Consider the following 15507-nt stretch of genomic DNA (forward strand, 5'->3'; position numbering starts at 1 on the left):
CATAAATTTTACTAAATGACCAAATGCTTTTATGGGCCACATAATGTCTACTTAATTCAATTCAGATGAAATCTGCTCAAATAAAATGAATCAGCGGATTCAAATTATAAGCAAATGCATTATATGTGAGTGGAAAATTTTGTATACTGCAATTTAGAGCCAATTAGGCTACTTTCCTTGGGATTTCATTTTAGTGAATTGCTTTTCTCAACGAAAACTAAGAGACTCAAATGGGCATAATAAAGGGGAAAAGCATCAGTGAACGAATTACAATCTTTTCTTACAATCTAAACTAAAAAAAAAAAAATTAATAGCATTAATCGTGTTAGTTTTTGGCGTGTCTTCATTAACAGTCCATAGCAACCAAACAAAAACATCGAAACCGATTTGTGACGTGCTGCGCGCGCCTGTGCGTGTTCGCCTCGCTCCACGTCATCTCCACGCTGGACGTTACTGACGTAATCAAAACGAGACAAGAAGAGTTTTGACAATCTTTCAAAGGAAATATCGTGTCAAAATCTCATCATGGGTATTCATCGACACCGAAAATACGACTTGCACTCGAAGGAATATGATCTTGCCGCAGAGAGCTAGGTATAATGGTCTTAATAAATATATTTACTACATTGTTGACTCATAATACTGTGATTGATACTCACAATATTCTTGAGAAATGAGATAACATTTCATTTTAATAAAGTAAAAGTAAAGTATAAAGTTGTTATTTTGAATTATTATGCATACCATATCTGTTTAGGGTCATCTCTGGTATTTTCTTGTAACGTTACAGTGTGTGTGCGCCTATATCACCCAAAAACCTGGGTAAACACAGACAGACACAAAATTAATGTGTTAAATATTCATTATAAATATTGGCAAATCTAGAATTCACTTAAATGTATAACTATAGCTCTATCTGTTAAACTCTCGTCACTGTCAGAAAATCAATGCTGACAAAATAACCGCATTTTTCACGCATACATTAGATGGAGCAGCTGTTTGTTTCTCAGGTATTGCTAGGTACTAACGTTAGTAGGAACTTCTGAAAATTAGTGAAGTTATCTACAAAACCCAAAACAATTATTTACAATTTGTGTGATGAAGTTGACATCATAGTTGTGGCAGAATATAAGTAGAATTTGTTATATGTGACCCTGGACCATAAAACCAGTCGTCAGGGTCAATTTTGCGAAATTGAGATTTATACATCATCTTAAAGCTGAATAAATAAGCTTTCCATTGATGTATGGTTTGTTATGATAGGACAATATACAGCTATTTGAAAATCTGGAATCTGAGGGTGCAAAAAAAATCTAAATATTGAGAAAATCGCCTTTAAAGTTGTCCAAATGAAGTTCTTAGCAATGCATATTACTAATCAAAAATGAAGTTTTGATATATTTACAGTAGGAAATTTACTAAATATCTTAATGGAACGTGATCTTTACTTAATGTCCTAATGATTTTTGGCATAATAGAAAAATCAATAATTTTGACCCATACAGTGTATTTTTGGCTATTGCTACAAATATACCCGTGCTACTTGAGACTGGTTTTGTGGTCCAGGGTCACATATATTTGAATGATTCATGTATTGAGTTATAACAGGTATATAAACATGTCTACATGTAATCCTTGTTAGTTGTTAAATCAGCTGGGTTAGTGATATTTCATACTTGTTTTTATGATGATTTTTTTTTTTATTCGGGAGATAGTGGAGAGCGCTGAGAAGCCTGCTGCATTTGGAAATTGACTCCACATCATGTACCTCTGGCTGCCATTATGAGGTTCCCAAAGCTAGCTTTCGTCTTTATGTTTGTGGGCTGCTTGGTGGTCTACCTCACCTACGTTAAACGCCATTATGATGACTCCAAAGCACCAGTATCTGACCAGCTGCCCCAGTATAGGATGGACACCCGTAAACAGTCGACCTCAGTTCAGGTGGTCAGTGAAAATTTCCAGTATGGTATTATGTTTGATGCTGGAAGCACTGGAACCCGGATTCACATCTTCAAATTTCAGATCGAGCCAAATGGTATGTTAAAATTTAAGAGGTATTTGAGGTCACTAGTCCATTTTAGTCCACTTAGAGAAACACTGCCAAATTTTCGGCCTGTTCCACTTAACGAAAGCTTTTTCATAACAATGACTACAGAATTTTCTTCTGAAAATGTAGTCTGGTAACTTTAAATATGTATAACAACAAACTAGCAAGCAGTGTTAGTATTATTAACTAAAACTTAAAAAAAATATTTTTGTTAATTGATACAAAGCTGAATTAAAATAAAATTTAAAAATGTTAGATGAAAAACTAAAATTATTAAACTGAAACTGAAATGTTAAAAAATAATAATAAAAAGAACAAAGGCACAAAAAATACTATAATAGTTTATAAATAATAATAAAATAGCACTAAATATATTTCCCACCAAAATACATATACTAAAGTCACAAGTAAATGGTAAAACTCACTGAAAAAATTAACTGATGATGGTTTTTATGGTAGTATCAATAAATATAGCTATGGTATTTTGGAGGAAGTTTAGATTAATTTAACTATTTATATAAAACAAACTGGTATTTGAAAACTAGTAGTAGCCAAAACCTATTTCGACAGTTGTGGCTGTCATAGAAATACCATAATGCTTACTCACCTAATTATTTATTAAGTTACCCGACTGCCAAATACCATAGTATTACTATAGTAAAAACCATGTATATGTTGACTGTTTGGGCATTATCCACAGATAGAACAGCACTGATTGTCTAATGGCTTAGTTATCGCATCCCAATTCAGAGCTAAATCAGTTAAGTGCTGCTTTAGCCTTTACTGTTAAACCTATGATTGTTATTATAATGGACAGCAAGTAGTCTATGCTATTAGGCAAACTCTCTCATGCACACACATGCATGTTCACATCCTAGCTAAGCCTCATGAGTCAGAGGTCACACTGGAGAGTATGGTTGGATTTTATCAGAGGCTGAAACACTACTACTGCAGTTAATGTTACACATATACATTTATGAATGTCTTTTTATATATACACCACAAAAGTGTCAAAAGTTTGTTTTTAAAATCTTTGTGTGTTAACAGAAGCTCCTAAATTAGCTCATGAAACATTTAGAGCTATAAAACCTGGACTGTCTGCATACGCTGATGACCCAGAAAAGGTAACCAGTAAAATGTGTTCAAGTTTTATAATTGTGAACCCATCACAAAAGCCTCAGGGTTGTGATGGTATCTTTTTTTGCCTGCAGTTTAATGATTATATTAATGTTGTTTCACAGAGTAAGGAAGGACTGTTGGAACTGTTAAATGTTGCTAAAGACACTGTTCCTGAGACATTATGGAGTTCTTCCCCGCTCATGCTCAGAGCCACGGCAGGGCTCAGATTGCTGCCTGGTGAGAAGGCCACGATCCTGCTGGACAAGGTCAGAGAACCATCAGTCGCCAAGTGAACATTCACTATATAGTTTTAATACTACAAATACTTCAACATCATTTTGGGAGGTGTTAAATGACACAGTAACATTAGAAATGCTGTGATGCACAGTTCCAAAGCAAAAGTAAAATTGTCAAGGGTGCAGTAAAATCTATTGTTAATTTTTTTTTTTTTTTTAATTGAGGGTTATAGAAGTGTGTTAAAGGTTATTGAGAACAGCCTTCGGGCATTTCTTGTTTAACCTGTCCTCTTAGTATTTCCTAATTATGTCACAGTTTTCAGTATCTGTAACATGCCATGCCGTGTTAAATATAAAATCTCTTTTCTGCAGGCGAGGGAGGTGTTTAGCGAATCCTTGTTCTTGTATAGACCAGACAGTGTGTCAATCATGGATGGCACAGATGAAGGTACCGTGTCAATTACTACTTTGCCATACTGTAAGTTAATAATGTCAGGTTCGTAATAAAAAGAGCACTTATTTTGAAATTGTAATAGATTGTACTGCAACTTTTAAGCATTGCGTAACCTACCGTATCTGCCTTTTTAAGCATGTAATCCATTTAAAAACACAGCGCTTTTGATTACTGTATTTTGACAGTCAGATTATTTGAATAATTAATATTAAAATATTTTTCAGAATAGTAATAGCACTTTCATTTGAAGTCTAATTTGAAAATAAAGACTAAACAACCTTAATAACATATATTTGTAACATTAAAGGGGTGGTTTACTGCTTTTTTTCTTTGCTTGATTGTGTTAATGGGGTGCAATATAAAATGTCTTCGTGTTTCGTTTGTTAAAAAACGCCTTATTTTTAATATATTTCACCTTTATTGTAAGCCGCTTTCTTCTCTGTCATTTGAACGACCGGTTGACTTCCTGATTCTATGAAACCACTCCCTCAGAAACAGGCGATGGGCTCAGATTGGTTAGTTGGGCCGGTGTGTTGTGATTGGCTAAACTGCGTACTGCACATTGTCCGGAAACGTTCACGCCCATTACCTTTACGGGCGACAGTTGCATGTGCTGCGGTCAAATGTAAATAATGGTGTCAATATTGCCGTATCAGTTTGAGCCAGAATCAGACCCAGAAAGCGGTAATGAAGAGAGTCAAGCAGAACTTCCACAAGCATGGCTCTTACAAATGTTTCTGAATGGAAGTTTGCTGTTGTGATTACATATAATTTTTTGAAGTTTGTACACGTTTGTCTTATACACACAAAATAGCATCGAACTAACTGGCCACTATAACCAAACAGCGTTGGCTTGTTTACGTTCTTGATCAAATCGAAAAATTATGTCATAAAGTATACATGGAAAATACATTTACAAAATTAGTACATAATTACAAATTCGGGTCCAAAATGTTTGTACGCGTTTGTCATAGACACACGAAATAGCATTTAACTAACTGGCTAAAGCCAGCGTTGGCATTTGTTTACGTCCTTGATAAAACTAAAACATTACGTCTGAATTTAATACATTTAAAATGATGAAATCTTACTCACAGGTTGTGGCCCAGCAACTGCTGCCTCTGGTTTTAAAGTTGGAACTGCTCCATGTTTTAGTAATAGTTTCTGTGTGAATCCGGCATTGAACTCGTGTAGATTCTGGAAGCTGTCTTCCGTAAAATGCGTGGCACAGAGAGCTAAATTAGGATTGTAATTGTCAGGAACATAATCAAACATAAATTTTAACCATTGTTGACGAACTACAGCGTCCGTAGGAAGCCCGAACACAGAAGACCTGACAGCTGGGTGAAAATAACACCGTTTCGACGGCATGGCTACAACTCTCCACTATAACTCTTCCTCTTCGACAAAGCCGCAGAACATGGCCTTGCCCCCTCTTTGGCATGTTCCGGAGGGAGGGGTTGATGCAAATTTATGGGTTTTTTACGTATGCAACCCGGGAAGTATCTTGTTGTAGTCCCATATTAGTCGTTTTTGTAGGCATTAAACTTCCTGATTTTTAAAAGGCGATATCTCCGCTTACGTTGAACTTTCAGCGCAGCAACTTTGCGGATACTGTTCATGCACCAACAGCAACATTACACACTATTTAAAATGAAAAAAGTGAAATCGCAGTAAACCACCCCTTTAATATATCAGCCAAAAAAAAAAAGACAAATGTACATAACAAAATAACTAAATAACTAGTAACATTGTTACTTTAAGATGGTAAAATTCTTAAAAAAAAAAAAAAAGAAAAGTAGGGGGAGTTTAGGGTTTCTATTCAAAAAGATGATTGTAATGATGCAGTATTTTGCTGTGCTGTGATCCATGCAGAAGTCTGTCTGCCATGAATGTGAAACCAGCAGATGTTACCGTACATCTCTAGCTTGTCAAAAGCCTCTGGTCACTGCGGTCAAGCATTTGCGCTTCTGGCAGAAAGATATAAGTTGTAAATTGAAATTTTCTTCAGTAATAGCTTGAGCTGTGTGTATATTAACGATAGATAATGCATATATGGGACTTTAATCCAATCCTTTAAAATAGTTCACACAAGTAATAATGAGCCCAGGGGATAATGTCCCGTGTGAACTATAATCTCAGCAAACAGATTAGCACCCATTAATTTGCGATGCAGTCAATTCTAGTGTTTAGCAAAAGCCAAGTTGATACTACTTTTTTGTTGATATACAAGTTCTTTTTGCTTAATGGGTAGCAATTTATATTTGAGATTTTGTTGTAAAATTAATACTTAAACTCCGCAGGTCCCATAACCGGATAATCTGAGTCTCATTATCAGTGCAAGTCTGAACTCTCCTGAACGCACAAGCTTACCCAACCAGATTAGTCCATCACAGCAAATCATACAGACTTATTGTTAATGCTGTGCGTAAGTGCTATATGTGAGGGAGACGGCAGGGATGGAGTTTATAGACATTAAGTGAGGGCTAAAGCCCCTTACTTTGTTAAGATGCAACCTACATTCATAACAAACAGAGTTTTAGCATAAAGATCCGATGATGCACTCACTCAAAGTCTTTGCGATCTGGCTGGACCTTAACTTTATGTTAATGCTAAACTCTTTAAATTCACCAGCATGTGTTGTACACTACGGTTCAAACATTTTGGTCAGATTTTTTTTTTAAAGAAATTAATACTTTTATTCAGTGAGAATGCTTTTTGTTAATCAAAAGTGACAGCGAAGACATTTATAATGTTATGGAAGATTTCTATTTCAAATAAATGCTTTTATCCGTCAAAGAATACTGAAAAATGTGTATCATGGTTTCCACTAAAATATTTGGCAGCACAGCTGTTTTCAACATTGCTAATAATAAGAAATGTTTCTTTAGCAGCAAATCAGCATTATTTCTGAAGGATCATGTGACACTAAAACTGGAGTAAAATGGCTGCTCATCACAGCAATTTTACAGTGTTTTCAAATAAATTGCACCCTAGGCGAGCATAAGAGACTCTTTCAAAAACATTTAAAAAAATCCTATCTTACACAAACTTTGGAATGGTAGTGTAGCTTTAAGTTGTTATACTTTAAAGGTGTCATATGATGATCTTTTTCTCATCATATGACCTTGACCTAAAGGCTAATGTTGGTCATACTGTTGGTTTCTGGCCCTTAAAATTAAAGTCTGTTTTTTTTAAGATGCTGTGCCTTCAGGATATTTATGAAAATGGTCCCCATCCTTTAATGACAACCTCTTGCAAAGTGGAGTCTCAAAGATTCAGAAAGATGTGTGCTGAAATGTGCTACACAAACTCTTATGGTCAGACTGAAATGTTGAAGAATCTTGTTAAATAAAAAATGTCTGCTGCTAGTTTCTGAGGTTGGGATATTTTGACCGATATGACAACATTTCACATGTTCAAAACAAGATTTTAATTTTTTTTCAGCTTAGCTTCAGTAGATGTTCTTTTTGGGCTAGGATGACATATTGTACCATGAAGCTAGTATCTTTTTTTATAGTACATTAAAATCTTTTATCTAAAAAGTTCAAGTAAAATTTGACTTCTCAATGATATGACCTTTATAGTCAATGGTAGTATGCAGAATTCTTGTACTAAAAATAATGCACATTTGTATTTACACAGGAATGTCAGCATGGATTACCATCAACTTTTTATTAGGTAAGCAAATTTGAGTAGTCACGTTATATTTCATGACATCAGCAACAGAACAATGACACATTAATCTGGACACAAATTTATTTCCCTGCCCACATGCCATTTTTGTTTTGTTTTTTTACTGTTACTTGAAAATGTTTGGTTTGATCTCAGTATAATTAGTTAAAGTGCTTTAAAAAAAAAGTCTCTCTACCTCTCACAGGTGTTCTTCATGTTACTGAGACTGCTACAGTAGGCATGCTGGATTTAGGAGGAGGCTCGACCCAGATCACCTTTGCTCTGCAGGATGAAGTAAGCCATGTACATGCGCATATATATATATATATATATATATATATATATATATATATATATATATATATATATATATATATATACACAGGTGCTGGTCATATAATTAGAATATCATGAAAAGTTGATTTATTTCACTAATTCCATTCAAAAGTGAAACTTGTATATTATATTCATTCATTACACACAGACTGATATATTTCAAATGTTTATTTCTTTTAATTTTGATGATTATAACTGACAACTAAGGAAAATCCCAAATTCAGTATCTCAGAAAATTAGAATATTGTAAAAAGGTTCAATATTGAAGACACCCGGTGCCACACTCTAATCAGCTAATTAACTCAAAACACCTGCAAAGGCCTTTAAATGGTCTCTCAGTGTATCTCTTTAGGCTACACAATCATGGGGAAGACTGCTGACTTGACAGTTGTCCAAAAGACGACCATTGACACGTTGCACAAGGAGGGCAAGACACATAAGGTCATTGCAAAAGAGGCTGGCTGTTCACAGAGCTCTGTGTCCAAGCATATTAATAGAGAGGCGAAGGGAAGGAAAAGATGTGGTAGAAAAAAGTGTTCAAGCAATAGGGATAACTGCACCCTGGAGAGGATTGTGAAACAAAAGCCATTCAAATATGTGGGGGAGATTCACAAAGAGTGGACTGCAGCTGGAGTCAGTGCTTCAAGAACCACTACGCACAGACGTATGCAAGACATGGGTTTCAGCTGTCGCATTCCTTGTGTCAAGCCACTCTTGAACAACAGACAGCGTCAGAAGCGTCTCGCCTGGGCTAAAGACAAAAAGGACTGGACTGCTGCTGAGTGGTCCAAAGTTATGTTCTCTGATGAAAGTAAATTTAGCATTTCCTTTGGAAATCAGGGTCCCAGAGTCTCGAGGAAGAGAGGAGAGGCACACAATCCACGTTACTTGAGGTCCAGTGTAAAGTTTCCACAGTCAGTGATGGTTTGGGGTGCCATGTCATCTGCTGGTGTTGGTTCACTGTGTTTTCTGAGGTCCAAGGTCAACGCAGCCGTATACCAGGAAGTTTTAGAGCACTTCATGCTTCCTGCTGCTGACCAACTTTATGGAGATGCAGATTTCATTTTCCAACAGGACTTGGCACCTGCACACAGTGCCAAAGCAACCAGTATCTGGTTTAAGGACCATGGTATCCCTGTTCTTAATTGGCCAGCAAACTCGCCTGACCTTAACCCCATAGAAAATCTATGGGGTATTGTGAAGAGGAAGATGCGATATGCCAGACCCAACAATGCAGAGGAGCTGAAGGCCACTATCAGAGCAACCTGGGCTCTCATAACACCTGAGCAGTGCCACAGACTGATCGACTCCATGCCACGCCGCATTGCTGCAGTAATTCAGGCAAAAGGAGCCCCAACTAAGTTTTGAGTGCTGTACATGCTCATACTTTTCATGTTCATACTTTTCAGTTGGCCAAGATTTCTAAAAATCCTTTCTTTGTATTGGTCTTAAGTAATATTCTAATTTTCTGAGATACTGAATTTGGGATTTTCCTTAGTTGTCAGTTATAATCATCAAAATTAAAAGAAATAAACATTTGAAATATATCAGTCTGTGTGTAATGAATGAATATAATATACAAGTTTCACTTTTTGAATGGAATTAGTGAAATAAATCAACTTTTTGATGATATTCTAATTATATGACCAGCACCTGTATATATACACACATGGGTAGTTGACATATCAATGATGTGACAGCAAAAATGTAAAAAAAACAAACCTCTAACATTGAAGATAAACCTCTCTCATGCTATTTGTAACTCTAAAAATGAAGATACATTTTTCTCATGTTATTTGTATGTTAAGTTATTTTTTTTCTACATTTTTGCTGTCACGCCATAGGACACAGTCCAATTTTTATTTGTCAACTACCCACATATAGCTGTATCCTCCTGTAATGAAGCCATGACACTCCTAACAAACTACCATGATGGTCTCGCAAATGTCCTGCTAATCCTATAGGCCTGGTAAATAAAGTTTGTTGTACATTGGGCTGAGAGAGTTAGAGAGATTCTTGGTCTTGAACTAGGTCAGGTCTTGTGCAGGGGGATTGAGGACCAATTTATCATGTCATTACACAGTTTCTCTGAGAGCTTTAGTTCCAGACATGAGCTCAGATGAGAAATGCCCTGCGGATTGCAGCTTAGTTATAGTTGCTGTCAGATATTGTGTTAAATAAATAGTGTGCACTTAAAACTGCCACAGTAGGCAATTGCTGACTAATGTTGTATTAAATAAGTATACTGGACAAGAACCTTGCAGAAGCAGGCGATGATGAGATTAATACACCCTAGAAGAGTAAAAAAAACATTGCTTTCACTTTCTGTAATCCCTAGCTTTTACTAATCTGAACAATGTCTGAATTACGAGCACTTCCTTTGTTTATTTGCCTCTCTATGATAAATCACTTGTTGTATTCCTCAATTGTAAGTCGCTTTGGATAAAAGCGTCAGCTAAATGAATAAATCTAATATTTGTCATTCTACCAAATTCCCGCTTAAAGGGTTAGTTCACTCAAAAATGAAAATTGTATCATCAATTACTCACCCTCATGTCGTTCCAAACCTGTAAAACCTTTGTTTTCGGAAAACAAATTAAGATATTTTTGATGAAATCCGAGAGCTCTCCATAGACAGCAAGGGTCCTTCCACGTTTAAGATGGTCCATGAGACATCAGTGGTTCAGCCATAATTTTATGAAGCTACGAGAATATTTTTTTTGCTCAAAATAACACCAAAAATAACAACTTGATTCCTCTGATCGTAAACAAGGCTCAGCGCGTGAATGTTCTGCATTAGTAGCACCACACGTTTAGTTATTCGGGGAAGAAGAATAGTTGAATAAAGTCATTATTTTGGGGGTTTTTTTTGTGCACAAATATTTTCTCGTAGCTTCATAAAATTACAGTTGAACCACTGATGTCATATGGACTATTTTGTCTTTGTTCTTGGTACCTTTCTGGACCTTGTACATGATAGGGCCCTTGCTGTCTATGGAGGGTCAGAGAGCTCTCGGAATTCATCAAAAATATCTTAATTTGTGTTCAGATGAACGAAGGTCTTATGGGTTTGGAACGACATGAGAGTGAGAAATTAATGACAGAATTTTCATTTTTGGGTGAACTAACCCTTTAAGAAGTGAAGAGAACAACCTTTAATGCATCAATATTTGCTTGTTTGTGTTTTGTTCCTGTGCAGAAAACCATCCAGACCTTACCCATTGATTATGTGACATCATTTCAGATGTTCAACATGAGTCACGCTCTCTACTCATACAGGTAAAGTGAGTGGAGATCTGTAAAGTGGGTCTTACATTTTAGAGACTATATTGTCTGTTTTTTCTGTTTTCGCCAAGGAAAATATTTCCAAACAAAGCTGAAGCAATTTTTGAACAACTCATTTGAGTCAATGATTCAATGATCCATTCATAAAGACATTTCTAAATGAATTAGCCAGTTTGAATGAATGATTCAGTGAATTAAGGACTTGCCGCCACCTACTGGCAGTTTTAGTGTCATCTTTTTCCCATGACAGGCCTAACCCAGCCAAAAACACACTTCACATAATATTGTTAAATTATCATTAACTAAAAAAATCCCTCCAATAAATCAAGAGGCAAGACATAATTTTTGTAAATTCCACACACCCCTACTTCTAAAAAATAAAGCCAGTTTTACTTATTTCTGTCATCTCACTGAGCAGTCAGAGAAAAATAATAATTTCTAGTCAATAAACGACCAGAATAAATTCCCAATATAATTTTGTTAAATTAAATAAAAATGAAACCTTAAAGACAAAAATCTATTATTTTTAATGCTACAGGTGAATTTAGGCATCACAACATTATTAATTGTACAGCAACAAAAATGGATATTCATTTTTATTTTTTTCCCACTCAGTTTGAGCCAATAACTGATACAATATCATGCATTCCTCAGTCTGGTCTTCATTACATCTCATTGAAGAATCCTCACCTCAACAATGACATCTCTGAATTCAATAATGAAATGCCTTTAACTGAAAATTGAGTGTTTAATCTTATCATTATATATTACTGACACTCTATCCTCCAATTTGATACTGTTAAGTGCTTTGACACAATCTGTATTGTTAAAAGCGCTATATAAATAAAGGTGACTTGACTTGACTCAGAAATACAGTATTACCATATTACTCCATCCATTTAAAGACTTCAGCTTTCTCTGTGGCTTTTTCCAGTGACGTTACATGACTTGCAGTCCTCTAGCAGTAGGGTGAAACCTCTGCCCGATATTTGACACCGCCGCCCGTTGGTTCCTGTGCTTGGTCAGGGGCGTCCAGGGCTTTCTAGGTTATGTGAGCTCAGTGTTTAGTGCGGGCAATCCAAGTGTTTATGAGGCAGTGTGTGTTTGCCTCGCCTCGCACTCCTGATTAGAGCGTAATCACACAAGCCTCCAATTACAATCCCATCGCGGGACTCATCTCCAGATTACTAGAATTACTAGTTATTCATGGCAGGAGATTTGACACAACAAACCCTCCAGCAGGGACCAACCAAGCAAAGTCTGCACTCATTGACATTTAAAAGGCAAGATGGTGGTGAGGATTGGATGTGGGATCACTTATGGTGTATGACAGTTGCTTCAGAAGCGTGCAATTCTCATATCATACACTCATATAAAATGCTGAAATGTTTAATATTTATATTAATGTATATGTGCATATATATTTTAATTTCTACACTAATTTCAATAAAAAATTACAAATATTTGTGTTTTGTATGTTCATTCCATTAACGTCTCTTTTCTTTCTCTGTAGTTACCTTGGCCTGGGGTTGATGTCAGCCAGACTTGCTGTGTTAGGAGGGATTGAAGGACAGCCTTGTATGTGGTCTACAATCTCTCTTCATCTTTGGCTTTTAAAGACCTCATTCGCTCGATAAATAAGCCATTATCTAATCTCTTAATAACGCACTGAAGATTAATTCCTTGGTGGCCAGCTGTTGCACTGATTTAGCTGAGGCCAGAGAGAGAAACTGCCATCAGTGCAATAGCTTCCGGCTGCAGTTCACTACTGAGATTTACATTTAGTACACTACAGATGTAATCAGATTTCTTTGTTTATAGTTTTGTCCGTTGTATAAGTGTATCTCGCTTCTCTCTGAGTGGGTCCTAAGGTTATTATGAGCAAAGACACGCATGTGTTTGTGTAAACGTGTTTTATGTTTGGCCACCAGGTGGCACTGCAGAGCTCGTGTTTGGATTTGTCCTCCAGCAGTGTCACAGTTACTCCACATAGTGGCAGTAAAAATGCTGTGATGTGCATAAATAAATCATTTGATTGCTGTGTGTGTGTGTGTGTCTTTTCAGTAGCTGGACCCCAAGAGCTGGTTAGTCCATGTCTAGCCCCAGATTACTCTGGACAGTGGGAGCATGCTGAAGTACTCTACACTATTAAAGGGCAGAAAGCAGGTATGAAAAACGCTCTCTGCCTGGGTTAGGTTTTTGTATGTTCAGTTCTATTTACATTCAGTTTTACTCCCCAGAATTTTATCACTGTAATATGATATTTGATTTTATATTCACTTGTGTGTGCTCTCTTATAGGGGAGCCCATCTATGAGACTTGCCTTACAAAAGTGGAAAAGATGATCTACAAACATGTGAGAAGAATTGAGGGAGTAAAAGACATGGACTTCTATGCGTTCTCCTATTACTACGACAGGGCTGTGGATCTGGGCCTCATTGGTATGAGATTAACCTGATTGCTGTCATTTGATTTGAGTCAAACATTGTTTTTTTTAGATTTAAGAGTAACAAACAATGAGTTGAACTTTAATTTCACTAATTCACTTTCTGTCTCTGACTCAGATGAAAGAACAGGGGGGAATGTCAGAGTCAGTGATTACATTGAAGGTGCTAAAAAAGGTAAGTGTGTTCTTGTAACAGAATGTATTTGTCTGATTTTATGATGTTAGTATCTGACAAATGTAATATACTATCATTTTAAAACTTGGGTCAGTAATTTTTTTTGAGAAAGAAATCTTTTATTGTGTCACATGATACTGAAGTACTGAAGTATCATGTGACACTGAAGACAGGAGTAATGGCTGCTGAAAATTGAGCTTTGCCATCATAGGAATAAATTTAAAATGTTAAAATATATTAAAATAGAAAACATATTTTAAATTATAACAATATTTCTCTCACTGTATTTTTTATTAAATAAATGCAGCATTGGTGAGTATGAGAGATCTCTTTCAGAAAAAAAAAAAAAAAACACAAAAAAAAATGTACAGACCCCAATTTTTTGAAGTAGGTCATGTAGAATTTCCAGTTCTGCAAAAGAAATAACATGTCATGGTGTCATTTATTACTATAATATTAGATTATTAGTTATACTCAGAACTGTGCGGATCACTCCGCTGTGGCGACCCCTGATAAAAGGGAGCAAGCCGAAGGAAGAGAGAGCGTCATACTCAGAACTGATCAAATTTAAATGTATACCTTGAATGTGGTCGCTTTGGATAAAAGCATCTGCCGAATGCGCAAACGTCATGTAAATGTACATTTTATAAATAATCCACTCTGTTTAATTTTTTCTGTTTAGCAAAACATTAACTAACTCTCTTCTGCTCCAGTGTGCAATAACATGGCAGCTGGAGGAATAAAGGAGACTCCATTCCTGTGTTTGGATCTGACCTACATCTCGGTACTTCTTCAGGAGCTTGACTTCCCTCCTGATAAAGAGCTGAAGGTGTGCTACTCTTGATTTATGATTCCTGACTTAAAAGGATTGAAATAGTTACTTCGTTGTGACTTTTGGACACAGATTGCAACATGTTAACTGCAGGAGTATGGGATTTATCTATAATATTTTGAAGAACAATGGTGATGCTGTAATTTTTGTTTAACCCTATCGTTCTGTTTAAATTTCAGCTGGCAAGACAAATAAATAACGTGGAGACTAGCTGGGCCCTCGGTGCCACTTTCCATTGCATAGAGTCACTCCATAAGCATGGGATGTGCTGAAAACATAGACACTCGCAACATTTGGACCGCTCCACAACCCAGTAAAGCACTGACTGATTTTAATGCTCTGGGAAAAATATCAACATTGATTGTATTTGCCATTTTGTAATTGAATTTATTCACAATGTGAGTTTTATTATACATACCTCTGACTTTCTGAATGTTTCTGTTTACCTACTAGTATGTTAAGCTATGAGTGAAGGTAAAATGTTTGTACTGGTTTGGGTGTTTACAGCATGTCAGAATCGTTTTAGTCAGGGTTAAATATATAAAACTGATCAAAAACACTTGATTGCCTCAAGCTCCAAGTTCAAGTTATTTCATTTATATTTTATATTTAATTATTCTCCAGTTTCTAGTTTGGTTTGATTTAATATATTACATACTATGTTCAAACAAATCACGTACTTAGTACAGTATATGTTATCTGTTCTCAGGTGGAAGAAAAACAGATCAGAGCTTTTACTGTCATGTTCATGTACTTTTCTCTTGTGGTTATAAACTAAATGTGCCCATTATTAAACATGGGAAATATGTTTATATAAAATGCCATATAAATATAATCTAAAAAAAGTTGAAAACTGTGCTCTGTGTGAAGTATTTAAAAAGTGCGATTGCACATAAAGTTCA

General features: G+C 35.9%; 1 protein-coding gene across 3 annotated transcripts; it reads left to right on the plus strand.

The window, feature by feature from the left end:
- Positions 1 to 426: 426 nt before the first annotated feature.
- Positions 427 to 15459, plus strand: entpd6 (ectonucleoside triphosphate diphosphohydrolase 6). 3 transcript variants are annotated; one of them, XM_058749990.1, is made up of 14 exons: positions 427 to 594; positions 1716 to 2035; positions 3095 to 3171; positions 3289 to 3432; positions 3775 to 3850; positions 7502 to 7537; positions 7737 to 7825; positions 11067 to 11146; positions 12666 to 12730; positions 13220 to 13318; positions 13453 to 13593; positions 13717 to 13773; positions 14487 to 14602; positions 14785 to 15459. In XM_058749990.1, the coding sequence occupies exons 2-14, from the start codon at positions 1783 to 1785 to the stop codon at positions 14875 to 14877; spliced, it is 1326 nt and encodes a 441-aa protein (XP_058605973.1). In that variant the 5' UTR covers positions 427 to 594; positions 1716 to 1782; the 3' UTR covers positions 14878 to 15459. The 3 variants fall into 3 exon arrangements, with proteins under 3 accessions (XP_058605973.1, XP_058605972.1, XP_058605970.1); XM_058749989.1 differs by having other exon boundaries at positions 428 to 594; positions 1712 to 2035; positions 13217 to 13318; positions 14785 to 15458; XM_058749987.1 differs by having other exon boundaries at positions 428 to 594; positions 13217 to 13318; positions 14785 to 15458.
- Positions 15460 to 15507: the final 48 nt, after the last annotated feature.

The sequence above is a fragment of the Onychostoma macrolepis genome, chromosome 17 (genome assembly GCF_012432095.1).
Source record: "Onychostoma macrolepis isolate SWU-2019 chromosome 17, ASM1243209v1, whole genome shotgun sequence".
Classification (NCBI taxonomy): Eukaryota; Metazoa; Chordata; class Actinopteri; order Cypriniformes; family Cyprinidae; genus Onychostoma; species Onychostoma macrolepis.

What these genes read in the sequence shown, in the direction of transcription:
- entpd6 (XM_058749989.1), top strand. Translation starts at nt 1,783, where the DNA reads ATGAGGTTCCCAAAGCTAGCTTTCGTCTTTATGTTTGTGGGCTGCTTG. An exon ending in TGTGGATCTGGGCCTCATTG is followed by an intron (nt 13,594 to 13,716) that starts GTATGAGATTAA and finishes TCTCTGACTCAG; the next exon opens with ATGAAAGAACAGGGGGGAAT. An exon ending in CATTGAAGGTGCTAAAAAAG is followed by an intron (nt 13,774 to 14,486) that starts GTAAGTGTGTTC and finishes CTTCTGCTCCAG; the next exon opens with TGTGCAATAACATGGCAGCT.